At 50.1% G+C, this 12,573-nt stretch overlaps 1 protein-coding gene across 1 annotated transcript in view; it reads right to left on the reverse strand.

Moving 5' to 3' along the window:
* The window catches only part of col7a1l (collagen type VII alpha 1-like), a 68,319-nt gene that overhangs the window by 30,402 nt on the left and 25,344 nt on the right, over positions 1-12,573 (reverse strand). The window contains exons 21-50 of the mRNA XM_072709295.1: positions 11,987-12,133; positions 11,617-11,868; positions 11,382-11,521; positions 10,954-11,077; positions 10,725-10,868; positions 10,434-10,621; positions 9,742-9,822; positions 9,554-9,571; positions 9,447-9,473; positions 9,292-9,360; positions 8,616-8,696; positions 8,356-8,382; positions 8,213-8,257; positions 7,611-7,679; positions 7,145-7,240; positions 6,977-7,003; positions 5,940-5,993; positions 5,722-5,793; positions 5,425-5,484; positions 5,232-5,267; positions 5,078-5,122; positions 4,682-4,717; positions 4,200-4,244; positions 3,262-3,297; positions 2,794-2,829; positions 2,059-2,091; positions 1,232-1,303; positions 474-533; positions 347-382; positions 164-244 (exon numbers count right to left, since the gene is read on the reverse strand). Coding sequence (XP_072565396.1) covers positions 164-244; positions 347-382; positions 474-533; positions 1,232-1,303; positions 2,059-2,091; positions 2,794-2,829; positions 3,262-3,297; positions 4,200-4,244; positions 4,682-4,717; positions 5,078-5,122; positions 5,232-5,267; positions 5,425-5,484; positions 5,722-5,793; positions 5,940-5,993; positions 6,977-7,003; positions 7,145-7,240; positions 7,611-7,679; positions 8,213-8,257; positions 8,356-8,382; positions 8,616-8,696; positions 9,292-9,360; positions 9,447-9,473; positions 9,554-9,571; positions 9,742-9,822; positions 10,434-10,621; positions 10,725-10,868; positions 10,954-11,077; positions 11,382-11,521; positions 11,617-11,868; positions 11,987-12,133 — 2,237 coding nt within the window. The remainder of the gene's footprint in view (positions 1-163; positions 245-346; positions 383-473; positions 534-1,231; positions 1,304-2,058; positions 2,092-2,793; positions 2,830-3,261; positions 3,298-4,199; positions 4,245-4,681; positions 4,718-5,077; positions 5,123-5,231; positions 5,268-5,424; positions 5,485-5,721; positions 5,794-5,939; positions 5,994-6,976; positions 7,004-7,144; positions 7,241-7,610; positions 7,680-8,212; positions 8,258-8,355; positions 8,383-8,615; positions 8,697-9,291; positions 9,361-9,446; positions 9,474-9,553; positions 9,572-9,741; positions 9,823-10,433; positions 10,622-10,724; positions 10,869-10,953; positions 11,078-11,381; positions 11,522-11,616; positions 11,869-11,986; positions 12,134-12,573) is intronic.

Genomic DNA, 12,573 nt, shown 5'->3' on the forward strand with positions numbered 1-12,573 from the left:
GGCAAACAGCCCTTATTCCCACAAACCTCAGAGGTATCAGAAACAGGGGTACATTCTAAGGCAGGACAAGTGGATCAGTGTACGACCTGAACAAGTGTCCATGTTCAATGCACTTTTGCAGTAAACCCTCCACATCAGTAATGACTTCACAAGATTTACTTACATCTTTACCTCTTAGTCCAGACGCTCCAGGGCTTCCTGGTGGACCCATATCTCCCTTTTCTCCTTTGACTCCATCATGGCCCTGGAAAAAGGGTAAATGACATCATTATTAATACTGCCTCATAAAACAATAGCAGCCTGCTGCATCATGAGTTTTAGCTGCTGACGTCATCATTAAACATACCTTGGGTCCCGGTCTTCCAGACAAGCCTACATTTCCCTACAAAGGAAAACCAAGAAGTTGAAAAATAAAAGTAAATATAATCTATCAGCAGAGAGTTCTTCCAGTACAGGGCTGTGGAGCTCCTTACCCTCTCACCGCTCTCTCCTTTTGGTCCCTGCACTCCAGGAATCCCGAAGCCTGGACTTCCCTTCAGAATGAGAGGAACGAGCGATTAGTCCCAATTAGAAGCAGGGTTATGGTTTGGCAATGCTACATGAGGTCGGGGGTGCGGGTAAACATCAGAGATAGCAGGTTAACGTGGTGACCAGCCCAGACGGTATGCTGAGGCTGTGAACCACTGACTCTGCTAGCGAGGTGACTACCTGGGTCACATACTTTAAGGCAGTGATTCTCAACTTGTGGGTCACGACCCAAATTTTAGTCGCAGCAAGTTCTGAAAGGGCCGCAAGGCAGAGTTGGAAATGTAAGCATTTTAAAACCAGCAAGCTCCTATGCTGATCCACAATCAGGTTTCCCAGCCCCAATCTTAGAATTAATCTATACAAACAGGTCTCGGGTCTGCACCTGCTTAGTGCAAAACCAGTGAACACTCAGCAAATCCACGAAGCCAAAGCGCAGATGCTTAATTTAAAATTCACTGTCACATCCAATCAGATTTGTGCAATAGGCATTGATTGACATTAGACTGCAGAGTGCATTGCACGTTTGGTCATAGCGTTAATTTAGACCTATGCTTGGTAGTGGGTCACGACTGAGCTGGCATGGTAAAACTTGGGTTGCGGTGCAGAAATGTTGAGAACCACTGCTTTAGGGAGTGCAGAAGTCCTGGCCTGCTGCCTCCATGGGGCATCTGGCTTGAAGCCAGAGAGTAACCAGAGGTCTTACCATCTCCCCTTTCTCTCCCTGGTCCCCCTTGGTGCCCTGTTCTCCAGCGGGTCCCACTGGTCCAATGTCACCCTAAAGCACAGAGACATGAGGTGAAGCCGATGGATCGGCTTAACTGAAAGGTGATAAATGCCAGAAAGACCTGGATACAAACAACGTTAATGATACAGTCAGTGTCACTCATGCTTTGGAAGAATGAGAATAGTTTCTAGCAAAATGATCAGGTTTGCAGTGGTGTCACTACATCTGATGGCAATGACAAAAACGGGGACCACGTAGAGGCTCGCTGATGCCTCATGCTGACTTGGCTTGGTGCCCACTGGCCCTTTTCACAGTCCAAATGCGTGGTGCCCAGAGGGCTGTATGTCCTGACAAAAGGTGGCATGGTGACAGGTGGGCCCCGGATGCGTGGTGCCCAGAGGGCGCTTGTTTGCTCGGATCAGGCAGACGGAATGTCCCCAGCAATGTCGCCTCATGATAAACATAACAATTATCCCGGCTGTTAGCCAGTTTAGGGAGCGGGACGGACAGCCTCACGACGGCTGCTCAGCGTGGAGCCAGCTGTGCCGTTCGGAGAACTTCACATTAGCAAGACAGGAGACATTCCCAGAGAGAGAGTCCATCGCTAACCAGCACTGAGGATACTCCAGAGAGGCCTGACACTTTTACAAGGGGTTTGCGGTTCGGGTAAAAGTCTACTGCAGCAGCTCTGCAGAAAATTGAATTACTGTTGTTCAACACATCATGTTACCCAAACACTGGACTGTTACCTAATCAAGAGTAAGGTAATACTGAAGGAAAAGCCGAAAGGATCAAAAGGAACTCACCCGGACACCCTTCATCCCAGGAGGTCCAAGGATCTGTTATAAAACAAACCAAACATCTATTCTGCACACATTCGGGAATAATGCAAAACAAGATTTCAGGATAGGTTCTGTTTATTCAGCCGCACTGGACAGGGAGTGACCGTAACAGAGGCTGCAGGAGATGGCATGGCACATGCAGTATCGGAGGCTGCAGGAGATGGCATGGCACATGCAGGACCAGAGGCTGCAGGAGATGGCATGGCACATTCAGTATCGGAGGCTGCAGGAGATGGCATGGCACATGCAGTACCGGAGGCTGCAGGAGATGGCATGGCACATGCAGTACCGGAGGCTGCAGGAGATGGCATGGCACATGCAGTACCGGAGGCTGCAGGAGATGGCATGGCACATGCAGTACCGGAGGCTGCAGGAGATGGCATGGCACATGCAGGACCGGAGGCTGCAGGAGATGGCATGGCACATGCAGTACCGGAGGCTGCAGGAGATGGCATGGCACATGCAGTACCGGAGGCTGCAGGAGATGGCATGGCACATGCAGTACCGGAGGCTGCAGGAGATGGCATGGCACATGCAGGACCGGAGGCTGCAGGAGATGGCATGGCACATGCAGTACCGGAGGCTGCAGGAGATGGCATGGCACATGCAGGACCGGAGGCTGCAGGAGATGGCATGGCACATGCAGGACCAGAGGCTGCAGAGAAATGATGTGCAGGGTCATTCTGCACTGTTGCTTACCCCTCTGGCTGGTTCCCCAGGAGCTCCGTGTTCTCCCTGTGAAAGCAAACGTGTCAGTCACATACATGTGCACATGCACACGGACAATGACACAAAGACCATAAACGCCATCCCAACACACAGCATAAACAAGCACATACATGTACTGGGGAGTGCACACACGCTCACACGCGAACCATACACAGCCACCCCAACACACAGCATGAACAAACACACACTTGCTGGGGAGTGCTCACACACACGGACACGCACACATAGACCGCACACAGCCACCCCAACACACAGCATGAACACATGCACACAGACACATGCAGACCATGCACAGTTACTCCTAGTAGGTAACCTTAGCAACTTGAGGGCATATTAAAGTGGAATATTTCAGCATATGACTTCACTATGGAAAATGATTAATATCTTTGAGGTGACAAACTGCACTGAGGTCACACTGTCCTCATATGGAGAATCTACCTTGCTGCCCTTGTGTCCTTCTGGGCCCGGGACTCCCTGATGGTGAGAGAGAGAAACACACTGAGAACGGCATCCACACTCCAGTTTGTACCCAGCTGAGGTACAGAGCAAGACCACAGATGAATGATCAAGTGAGCCTGCTCTTCACGTCAATAACATCAAAACACATGTTCATGCAGTGCTCCAGAACCGCCGGATAAATGGCTGATGCTGCACTCAGAGCCCGAACTACACTCTTAACTGCATATATATGTGCATATGCCTAAAAACGGAGAGCATGATGGGATATGCGAAAAGAAGCACTCTGACGTGCCTGAAGCCGTGTCAGTAATACATAGAATTCCGTTTATTATTACAAGTATCGATATTTTAAACCATAATTAGCAGTGATTGCTCAGAGCTTTCAAATGAAAAATGCATTTGGTCCCAAGGCAGCCATTTCCTGGTGACTACCCATCTTTGTTTTCTAGAGTAGTGTTTCTCAACTATGTTCTGGGGAACCTCCAGACAGTCCACGTTTTTGCTCCCTCGCAGCTCCCTGCCAGCTGGTCCACATTTTTGCTCCTTCCCATCTTCCTGCCTGACAGTCCACACTTTTGCTCCTTCCCAGCTCTGTGGACACTTGGACAGTCTGGGGGTCTCTGAGGACCATGTTGAGAAATACTGGTCTAAAGCATTGTGCACCTGGAGCCTGTCTGCTTTGCTGAGGGACCAGTGCAGATTCATACCACTTAAGAGGATTTCCAGGATCTACTGAGGAGCCAGGCTAAGCAGGGGCTCTGTTCAGGACTGAAGCAGAATGACCCAGTTTTAGTGACAAGGGAGACGTGTAGAGGACACTTCCTGCAGTGTAAAGGGGAACTTCCTGCTAGTGGAGGCAAGTTTCTTGGTGTAGCTGTGTAGTAGTGCAGTGCACACTGCTCTAAGGGAGTACTTACCAATGCCCCCTGTGGACCGGCAGGTCCTACCTCTCCTCTGGCACCCTAAAAGCAGTGAGTGAGGGCGGAGTAAATCAAGAAGAAGGTTGCACCTTCCAGTGCATTCTTTTCTCATTTGTATTTTGGTTCACAGGCTACGAAATCTAAATAAAAAATGAATCTTAACTCTGGGTGACCTTTCAATAAAAGCTGCAACCTGCAGAATCCTCATTACACAGCACTGACTACTCTGTGAAAAGCTACAGCTGCGAGGAAAAGGTTCTGAATGAACTGAAGGAGACACAGTGTCTTTGGACCTCCAGGGCTGGGGGCTTGAATCCCGCCCCCACTGTTTGTGCGGGGAAGCGTGCGAGTTTCCCCAGGTACTACACTAACCTGTCGTTAGTTAAATACAACTGTCTTCATTATTCCTGAAGACTGAATCACACTTTAGATCCCATTGATACAGATATATATTGTCTGATTTGAAATGTTTGTCTTACCTTTTCCCCAAGCTCTCCTTTCAATCCCCTTTTTCCCTAAGCATTAAGACATATTGAAGCATCATGAAAGTCTGAGGGCCAGATCCTTCAGTGGCTATGATACCAAGCAGCAGTGAATGGGGGGGCTTCTCAGTGTGTCGTCATTCATTGATTAATCTGAAAAGCCCTGAAGGCATATGTGCAAACATACGTGCGTAGCATGGCGTGATGGTTTCTATGGAAGCCTATGGAAGCTGAGAGTGATGCATTAACTCTTGTATTAAAAAGGTTTCTATAATATCTGTCTTAAGATATTGATATTCCAGGGCATTAGAAAGCCATAAAGAGATTCTGAGATTCAGGAAATAATGGCAATTCAGAGCATCATATAGTTAAGAAACAGTTAAGAATCCGTACCCGAGGACCCACAATCCCTTGCATTCCTTGGTTCCCCATGGACCCCTACAAAAGATAGATAGACAGACAGACAGATAATTTATGTATTTAATGGTTGTACACATATTTGTTACATTTGATACAAGCCCACTTGTAATAGCCAATAAAATCTCACCGCTGGCCCAGCTTGGCCTTGCAGACCAGGACTTCCCTGGGAAAATAAGGCATGTCACAATGTCATCGGTGCAGCAAAGCATGGTCCTTTGCATGTTTGTCTCTGACGCAGCTGTGAATGTTCTGCGCCTGTGTGCACAGGACACCTCCACCTTTTCTCACGTGGGCGGGTGTTGGTGCAGAAGTTACTGTACCTTCTCCCCTGGCTCTCCCCGCGGGCCCTGGGCACCCGGAATGCCCACCCCCTGCTCTCCCTGCGGGAACACACAAAGTGCACAGTCGCATGATCAAAGCCCGATGCAGAGACGCCTTTAGCTCCGTCGCTTATCAGCAGGACCAGCTGCTCTCCTTGGGGTTTATTCGTTAGTCGCAGGACTTGAACGAATGAAACGGGATACAGGTGCGAGAATGATAGGGCGGAGGAAAAGGGCAGCTGAGCCGCAGAAACGGCGCATGGATTTCAGGGAAAAGGTTAGCCCTGAGGAACATACCTTCTCCCCCTTCTGCCCTAGCAACCCTGGAAGGCCATCGATGCCTATTGGTCCATGTAACCCTGGCTGACCCTTAAAGTGACAGACAGGGACAGCATCAGCTTCCCCTGACATGTTTTCATGATGTTGCTGTCTCAAATTCTGGGAGCAAAAGTCGCACGTAGGAGAGCCGGTGTGAGGTTAGGCTTAGGGTTAGGCTTAGGGTAGAGCTCACTCACGTCTCTGCCGTCCTCTCCCTTATCTCCTCTAGCACCAGCCTTGCCTCGTAAGCCCTGAGAAACCAAACAGAGAAGAGAGTCGCTTTCATGGCCAAACGGAGCCGCACCGATATTCTCCTGACACAAAATCCATGGAATCACCTGCGGGAGCCCAGGGCAAATTAAACACTGAACTTAAAACACTCGCTATAAAATCCAGGCCTCGCTCGCTGAAAATGGACACAGGGTGCTTGTGAAACGTGACAGATTATACTCTTAACCACTCTGCGACACTTCAGACATGTGACATTTTCCTTGAGAACAGCCATTAAGCAGCAATTGGAAGGTGCTGTGACTATGAATGTTTCCAGCAATGGGGGGAACTGAAAGTAACATAGTGGCTAAAAATAATATTCATCATTCTGTGTGGAGGACACCCCCCGACACACACACACAGACTCACACACAGAGAGACACAGACACACACTCAGCAGCGTGTTCTGTTAATAATGGACTCTCGCCTTCCTCCTGCATCAGACACCGCAGCTTGTGTGGCTGGGATGGATCAGGCACTGTTGCTAAGAGACGGGGGCAGGTTCCCCTAACAGGCAGATGTCTATCTTACTTGTGTCAGGTTCCCCTATCTCCTGTGTGCGGGCAGGGTCCTCTGTGCAGACTAACAGGCAGATGCCTCTCCTGTGCATGTCAGGTGCCTCTGCACAGACTAACAGTCCCTCCTGCTCACAAGCAGGTCCCTCTGTGCAGACTAACAGGCAGACGTCTCTCCTGCGCATGTCAGGTGCCTCTGCACAGACTAACAGTCCCTTTTGCTCATGAGCAGGTTCCTCTGTGCAGAATAATAGTCTCTCCTTTGCGTGGGCAGGTTCCTCTGTGCAGATTAACAAGCAGATGTCTCTCCGGCTTGTGTTGCGGAATGCAAGCAAGGAGATGAGCCAACAGCCAAGGGCTGTAAACACTGCGGATTTTCCTTAAGCCCCACCTACAATACAGCCAGGTTTCATTTTTCTTAGGGACTTTTGCAGAACAGCACCACCTACCTGAGGGCCTGATTCTCCTCGATCACCCTGTGAGACACACAAAAGGCACATTAGCCAATGACTGAGCTCCCGAGAAGACGGACCTTGCGAGAATACTGAAAATAAAGGGTCACACTGATGGACCAGAGTCACCCGTCGCTGGTCGATCTCCAGCTTGTCTGCACTCACCTTCACTGAGATTCCTGAAGGTCCTGGTGATCCAGGGAGACCTGACACCCCTGGAGGTCCAGGTATCCCAGGGACTCCTGGGGCTCCTTGGGGACCCTGACAGACAGGGACACCAGTCAGTGCTGCTGCTTTATGGGTGATGTTTCAGCCACACAGCAGCGCAATGGAACCCCACCCCCAAACCGACTCTTGTCAGCCTCTGAATCTGACGATAAGTACTATCATATGTCATGTCATTGCAGTAATTGCATTTGTGAGCCGAAGGGACACCATTCCGGACCACACACTCAGAGTGTGCGAACATCCATGCGAAATGTTCTTACTGAATGCAAATTTGTTAACTAGTGTTCTTTTATAGCTAAGAGACAACCAAAACAAATGCAGATTAGAACAATTAAGATCATTAGAATGAGCGGTGGGCTCAGGAGGTGGCTTAACACAGGAGGTGGCTTAACACGTTACTCACAGACACGCCGGGTTCGCCCTTCCTGCCAGGGAGCACCTCACCCCCCCCCAGCACGTACCCCGGCTCCCCCTGAAACGCAAGGGCAAGTAAGTGCTGCACACACACACACATACAAACCTACACACATACACACACACAAACCCACACACACACAGACCACCCCCCCTACACACACACACACACACACAAACACACACAAACCCACACACACACACAACCCCCCCCCCCCCCCCCCCCCACACACACACACACACACACACATCTGCACCAATCTGTCAATCTGTGCACCACAGCCAGAGGTGGAATGTTCAGATCCAGAAAGTACAAATCTAGACCAAAATTTTGTTCCAACCAACCAGTTCTCTGACTATGACTCTTTATGCTCAACTGGTTGGTTGAAACAAAAACATGGTCTGGATTTGCAGTTCCTGGACCTGAACTTTCCACACTTATTCCTAAAGGTACAAAACTCACTGACATGTTTACTCTTGTTCAGCACGTATCTGACCCCCTGACCCTGCCTCCCCCAGCCCAGAGCTTTAGATAAACATGGTGAATAGGGACTGTGATTTCTCACTGGCTCCCGTCCGTCTAACACTCACCCTCTCGCCCCGCTGGCCTTTCGCTCCCGATGCTCCAGGTGCGCCCTGCCCAGCCATGTGACACAGCATCAGCTCTCCAGCATCTCGGCACTCACAGGTGAGCACTATGCAGCCGGATCCCACCCCCTACCATTCACACTTACCATGTCCCCAGGAACACCAGGGGGGCCCTGAAAACGGACATGTAACCGGTGTAGTTTTTACTGATTGGCTTTTCCGTTATTCTAAGATACCTGACATTTCTGCACCACATTATTATTTTTTTTACTATTATAACATAAAGCAGAAGCTTTTACATGAAATTTCAGGAACATGCAATATAGCTCCCTGCGAGCTTCTGAACATCCTTCTCTCCGTCATACTTGAGGTCCCGCTGCCCTCATTACTTGCCCCAGTTAATTACCCTTTGTCCCGCTGAACCAGGAGGCCCAGTTCTTCCTGGTCGCCCTGGCAACCCTGGGACACCATCTGTTCCGGGGAGTCCCTGTGCAGAGAAACAGACACGGCCTGTAGAGCTTGGCTGGATTCCTGGGGTACCACTTGGGGTGGGAATGGGCGGGGCAGCACGGAGACATTGAGCAGAACATTGGGGCAGAACAGTTAGGCCCGTCCACCAAGCTGCACTCAGCTGATCAGCGAACCAATCAGAAAAGTGCTCTGTAAGCCAAAATCCATTGATGAGTCAAATACAAAGAAAATTAAATAAACTACAAAAACTGAATTCTTTGATAAACGATCTAAGAAACTGTCAGATGGTAAATGCTTCTGGAAGCCAGCTCAGAAAGGGCTAAAGTGTGAAAAGCTTTAATAAACCATCCTATGAAGATGAGAGGGCTTCTGTGCTTGGGCCACACCTTCATGGCAGTCTGTCTGAGATGCCGATGCAGCAATTACAGGCCACTTGTGCCACGCTAACCTCGTCAAAATGTCACCATTTTCCAAAGAGCCGTGACAGGCACCAGAAACCACCGCAGTGTAAGAACAAGCAGGATAATCAATGTGTCTAATTGAAAAAGCAGGTATGGACCAGCACTGAGCCCTGGGCCCAGTGGACCTGCAGAAGCCGGCAGTGGGCTCACCCTCTCTCCCTTCTCGCCTTTGGTATTGATGCCGTAGGGATTGTACTCTACAGCCGGCTGCTGTGGCCTCTGCAACAAAGAGCCAGCAGGTCACTGCAGAGATTCCGGACAGGCAAATGCATAACATTGAGGACCCTTTACGTGGTCATACGTACCAGGCCGCCGGAGGAGAAAGCGTCACCCTGAGGACGAGAAGGTGACCCAATCAGAACGAGCTGCGACTCTGTAATGTGCGGATAATCATCTAAACGGCAATCCTCACCTTTTCACCCTTCTGACCCTGAAAAAAAGGACATAAACTTTCAGTACTGTGTAACAAATGTGTTTAAAGTATTGCACAAAATAAAGGTGTAAGGTGGGAGTTTAAGAACGTGAATCTGTGCTGCTCATTTGTGCTTTCAGAAAAGAGAGATGATGACAGGGATGGTGGGGGAAGTAGAGAAAACACACCTTCATACACTGGGAGGGGCAGGGACCCTGGGGCTTGGCAAGGGACTCTGGGTAATCAGTGGGTGTGTCCAGCTGTGTGGACTGAGAGAGGATTAGCGAAAATCAGCAGCCATTCCTGGCTATGCAGACTGAGGTCGCCCATCTCTTGGGTATCTCAGTCTACCAAGATGAATGACAGCACACTCTGCAAGGACTCATCCTCTTGCACCCGTGAGTGGTAACCACCCAGCTCTTAACCCCACCCAGCTCTTAACCCCACCCAGCTCTTAACCCCACCCAGCTCTTAACCCTACCCCACATTTGATCCTGCCCTGCTCTTGACCCCACCCACTCTTGACCACACCCCGATTGTGACCCCACCCACTCTTGACCCCATCCTGCTCTTGACCCCACCCACTCTTGGCCTGTCCTGCTCTTGACCCCACCCACTCTTGACCCCATCCTGCTCTTGACCCCACCCACTCTTGGCCTGTCCTGCTCTTGACCCCACCCACTCTTGACCCCACCCACTCTTGGCCTGTCCTGCTCTTGACCCCACCCACTCTTGACCCCATCCTGCTCTTGACCCCACCCACTCTTGGCCTGTCCTGCTCTTGACCCCACCCACTCTTGACCCTGCCCTGCTCTTGACCCCACCCATTCTTGACCTTGCCCCGCTCTTGACCCCACCCACCTTTGACCCTGGGGCTTACCTCATCCTGCAGTTTGTACTCCAGCTGCAATGCCTGACTGCAAAGGCTGCTGATGAACTCCCGCTCCATGGAGGCAATGTCTTCAAAGGTTTCAGCATAGAAGAGGTTCTTGTAGGTGGTGGGAAGGGCAATCTTCCTCAGCTCCTCCATGTCTGCTCTGGCCACACCTAAGGCCAAGACACTGACGCCTGGGAGATGATGGAGGCTGCATCAGATAGTGTGAAGGACCACGCAGAGCATTCTGGGGAACAATGATGGCTCACAGATAAGCCCCGGCAAAGGGACACTGACCGAGGGCACGGGCCACCCGTGAGGGCAGCTCTACGTCATCCTGGGCTCTGCCATCCGTGATCAGCACCAGCACATGAGCCACATCCTGCCTCATGCCCAGCGACTCCTGGAACAGCTCCTTCAGCACATAGCTGATGCCCCGTCCTGCAGGTGGTGCCAGAGAGGGGCTGACTTTGGCTGTCTGTGTAAGAAACTGCTTTTCTCATTGCAGCCGTAAGAACGTGTGTACCTGTTTTGGTGTTGCCTCCCCCGTAGCGCACCCCCCTCAGAGCTCTCAGGATGGAACTGCGGTCCCTGAAGTCATTCAAGTGGAACTCGATCCGGGGCTCGTCACTGTAATGGACCACGGCCACCTGCAGAGGAAGCAGAGTCAGTCAGAAGCTCAGGACAAGCCCCTCTATTATGGTTGAATATTACGCACATAAATTAGAGTGGAAAACCACAAGACAACCTTGAAGCTGAAAGCTCTTAATATCTGTGAGGCTATGCATGTGTGGGGACTTTTGCAGGATTAAAGCCATTTCAGTGTGCCTGGTACCAGGTTTGACTGGTAAGCAGCAGAACAGAAGGAAGATTCCAGAAAGGGGGGGAACAGGAGGGAAGCAGTAATGGATGTGATGAATTCAATGCATGAGATTAATCGGCTTAGGAACTTGCCTGCGTTCCCAGGGGACCGATGACAGGGAAGTATGTCACCACACGGAACAGGAAGTCCTTCAGCTTGGCAAAGTTGCCGGACCCAATACTCGAAGACTCATCCACCAGGAAAACGATGTCAGCTTTGACCTGACCACAGACTGACAAACACAGGTGTTTGCTGTATTTCATGAGCCTCACAGTCTTTACAAGCCAGACGTCTGCCTCACTGAGAGTGGTGCATGCTGGGACATACTGGGGCCAGACGGCGTGGCCGTCGTTGTAGTCGTCCTCCCTGCTGGGGAAGTGTCCCTGTTCGTAAGCACTGCCACCTCTTTGGCCGTGAACAGGTTGGGTTTTCTGTATGCCTTCTGGGTGTCTGAGCCATGGGTCGCTTTGGCGTCAGGAACAAGTGCTTTTTTAGTGACAGGCTGTGAGGTTGTGACAATCTCTGAGGCAGCAGGGGCACGTGCAACGTGGACTGGCCCTGCAGGTGGGTCCACCATCACTATACAATGGGAACATGCTTTAAAGATACCATACTATCACTATTTATCTCTAATACCAAACACTGTTACAGAATAAGGGGAAAATGTTCCCCCCACGCATACAATGGTATGTCTTACATATCCTCTGACGAAGTGAGGTAACGGGCCCTTCCACTCCTCCATAGAGGGGTCGGATTGCGAATATGTAGGTCCTGCCATGTTGCAGGCTGCTGATTTTATATGAAGTAACGGATGGCCCAAGATTCTCACTGGTGGAGTTCAGCTCTGTGAACACAAAGCAAAGATTTAACTGTTTGCTTGTGTTCTTTCTGTGTTTGTGTGCAAATATCCAGACAAAGGCATAAACTCCTAAAAAAAACAGATACGGAGAGGATACCGAGACCAAGAAAACCCCAGGTAGCAGGAAAGCTCCAGCAGAAAGAGAGAAGACTGTGTGATGTGTTTGTATTAGATGAGTAATCTTAAGAACTTTAATGCTATCCAGCAAATTTCCTAAAAATATGGCATACGGTTATGTGTGTGCATGTGTCTGTGCGTATTTGAGGATTTTCACACACAGACAATACATACAGGTTTGCATTCATATCTTTGTGGGGACCTTCCATTCATTTCTATGGGAAAAATGCTAATGCTAACTATGACAACCTTAACCTTTACCCAACCCTAACCATAAGTAGCCATGCAAAACACAACACTGGCATTTT

This window comes from Paramormyrops kingsleyae, chromosome 1 (assembly GCF_048594095.1).
Source record: "Paramormyrops kingsleyae isolate MSU_618 chromosome 1, PKINGS_0.4, whole genome shotgun sequence".
Taxonomy (NCBI): Eukaryota; Metazoa; Chordata; class Actinopteri; order Osteoglossiformes; family Mormyridae; genus Paramormyrops; species Paramormyrops kingsleyae.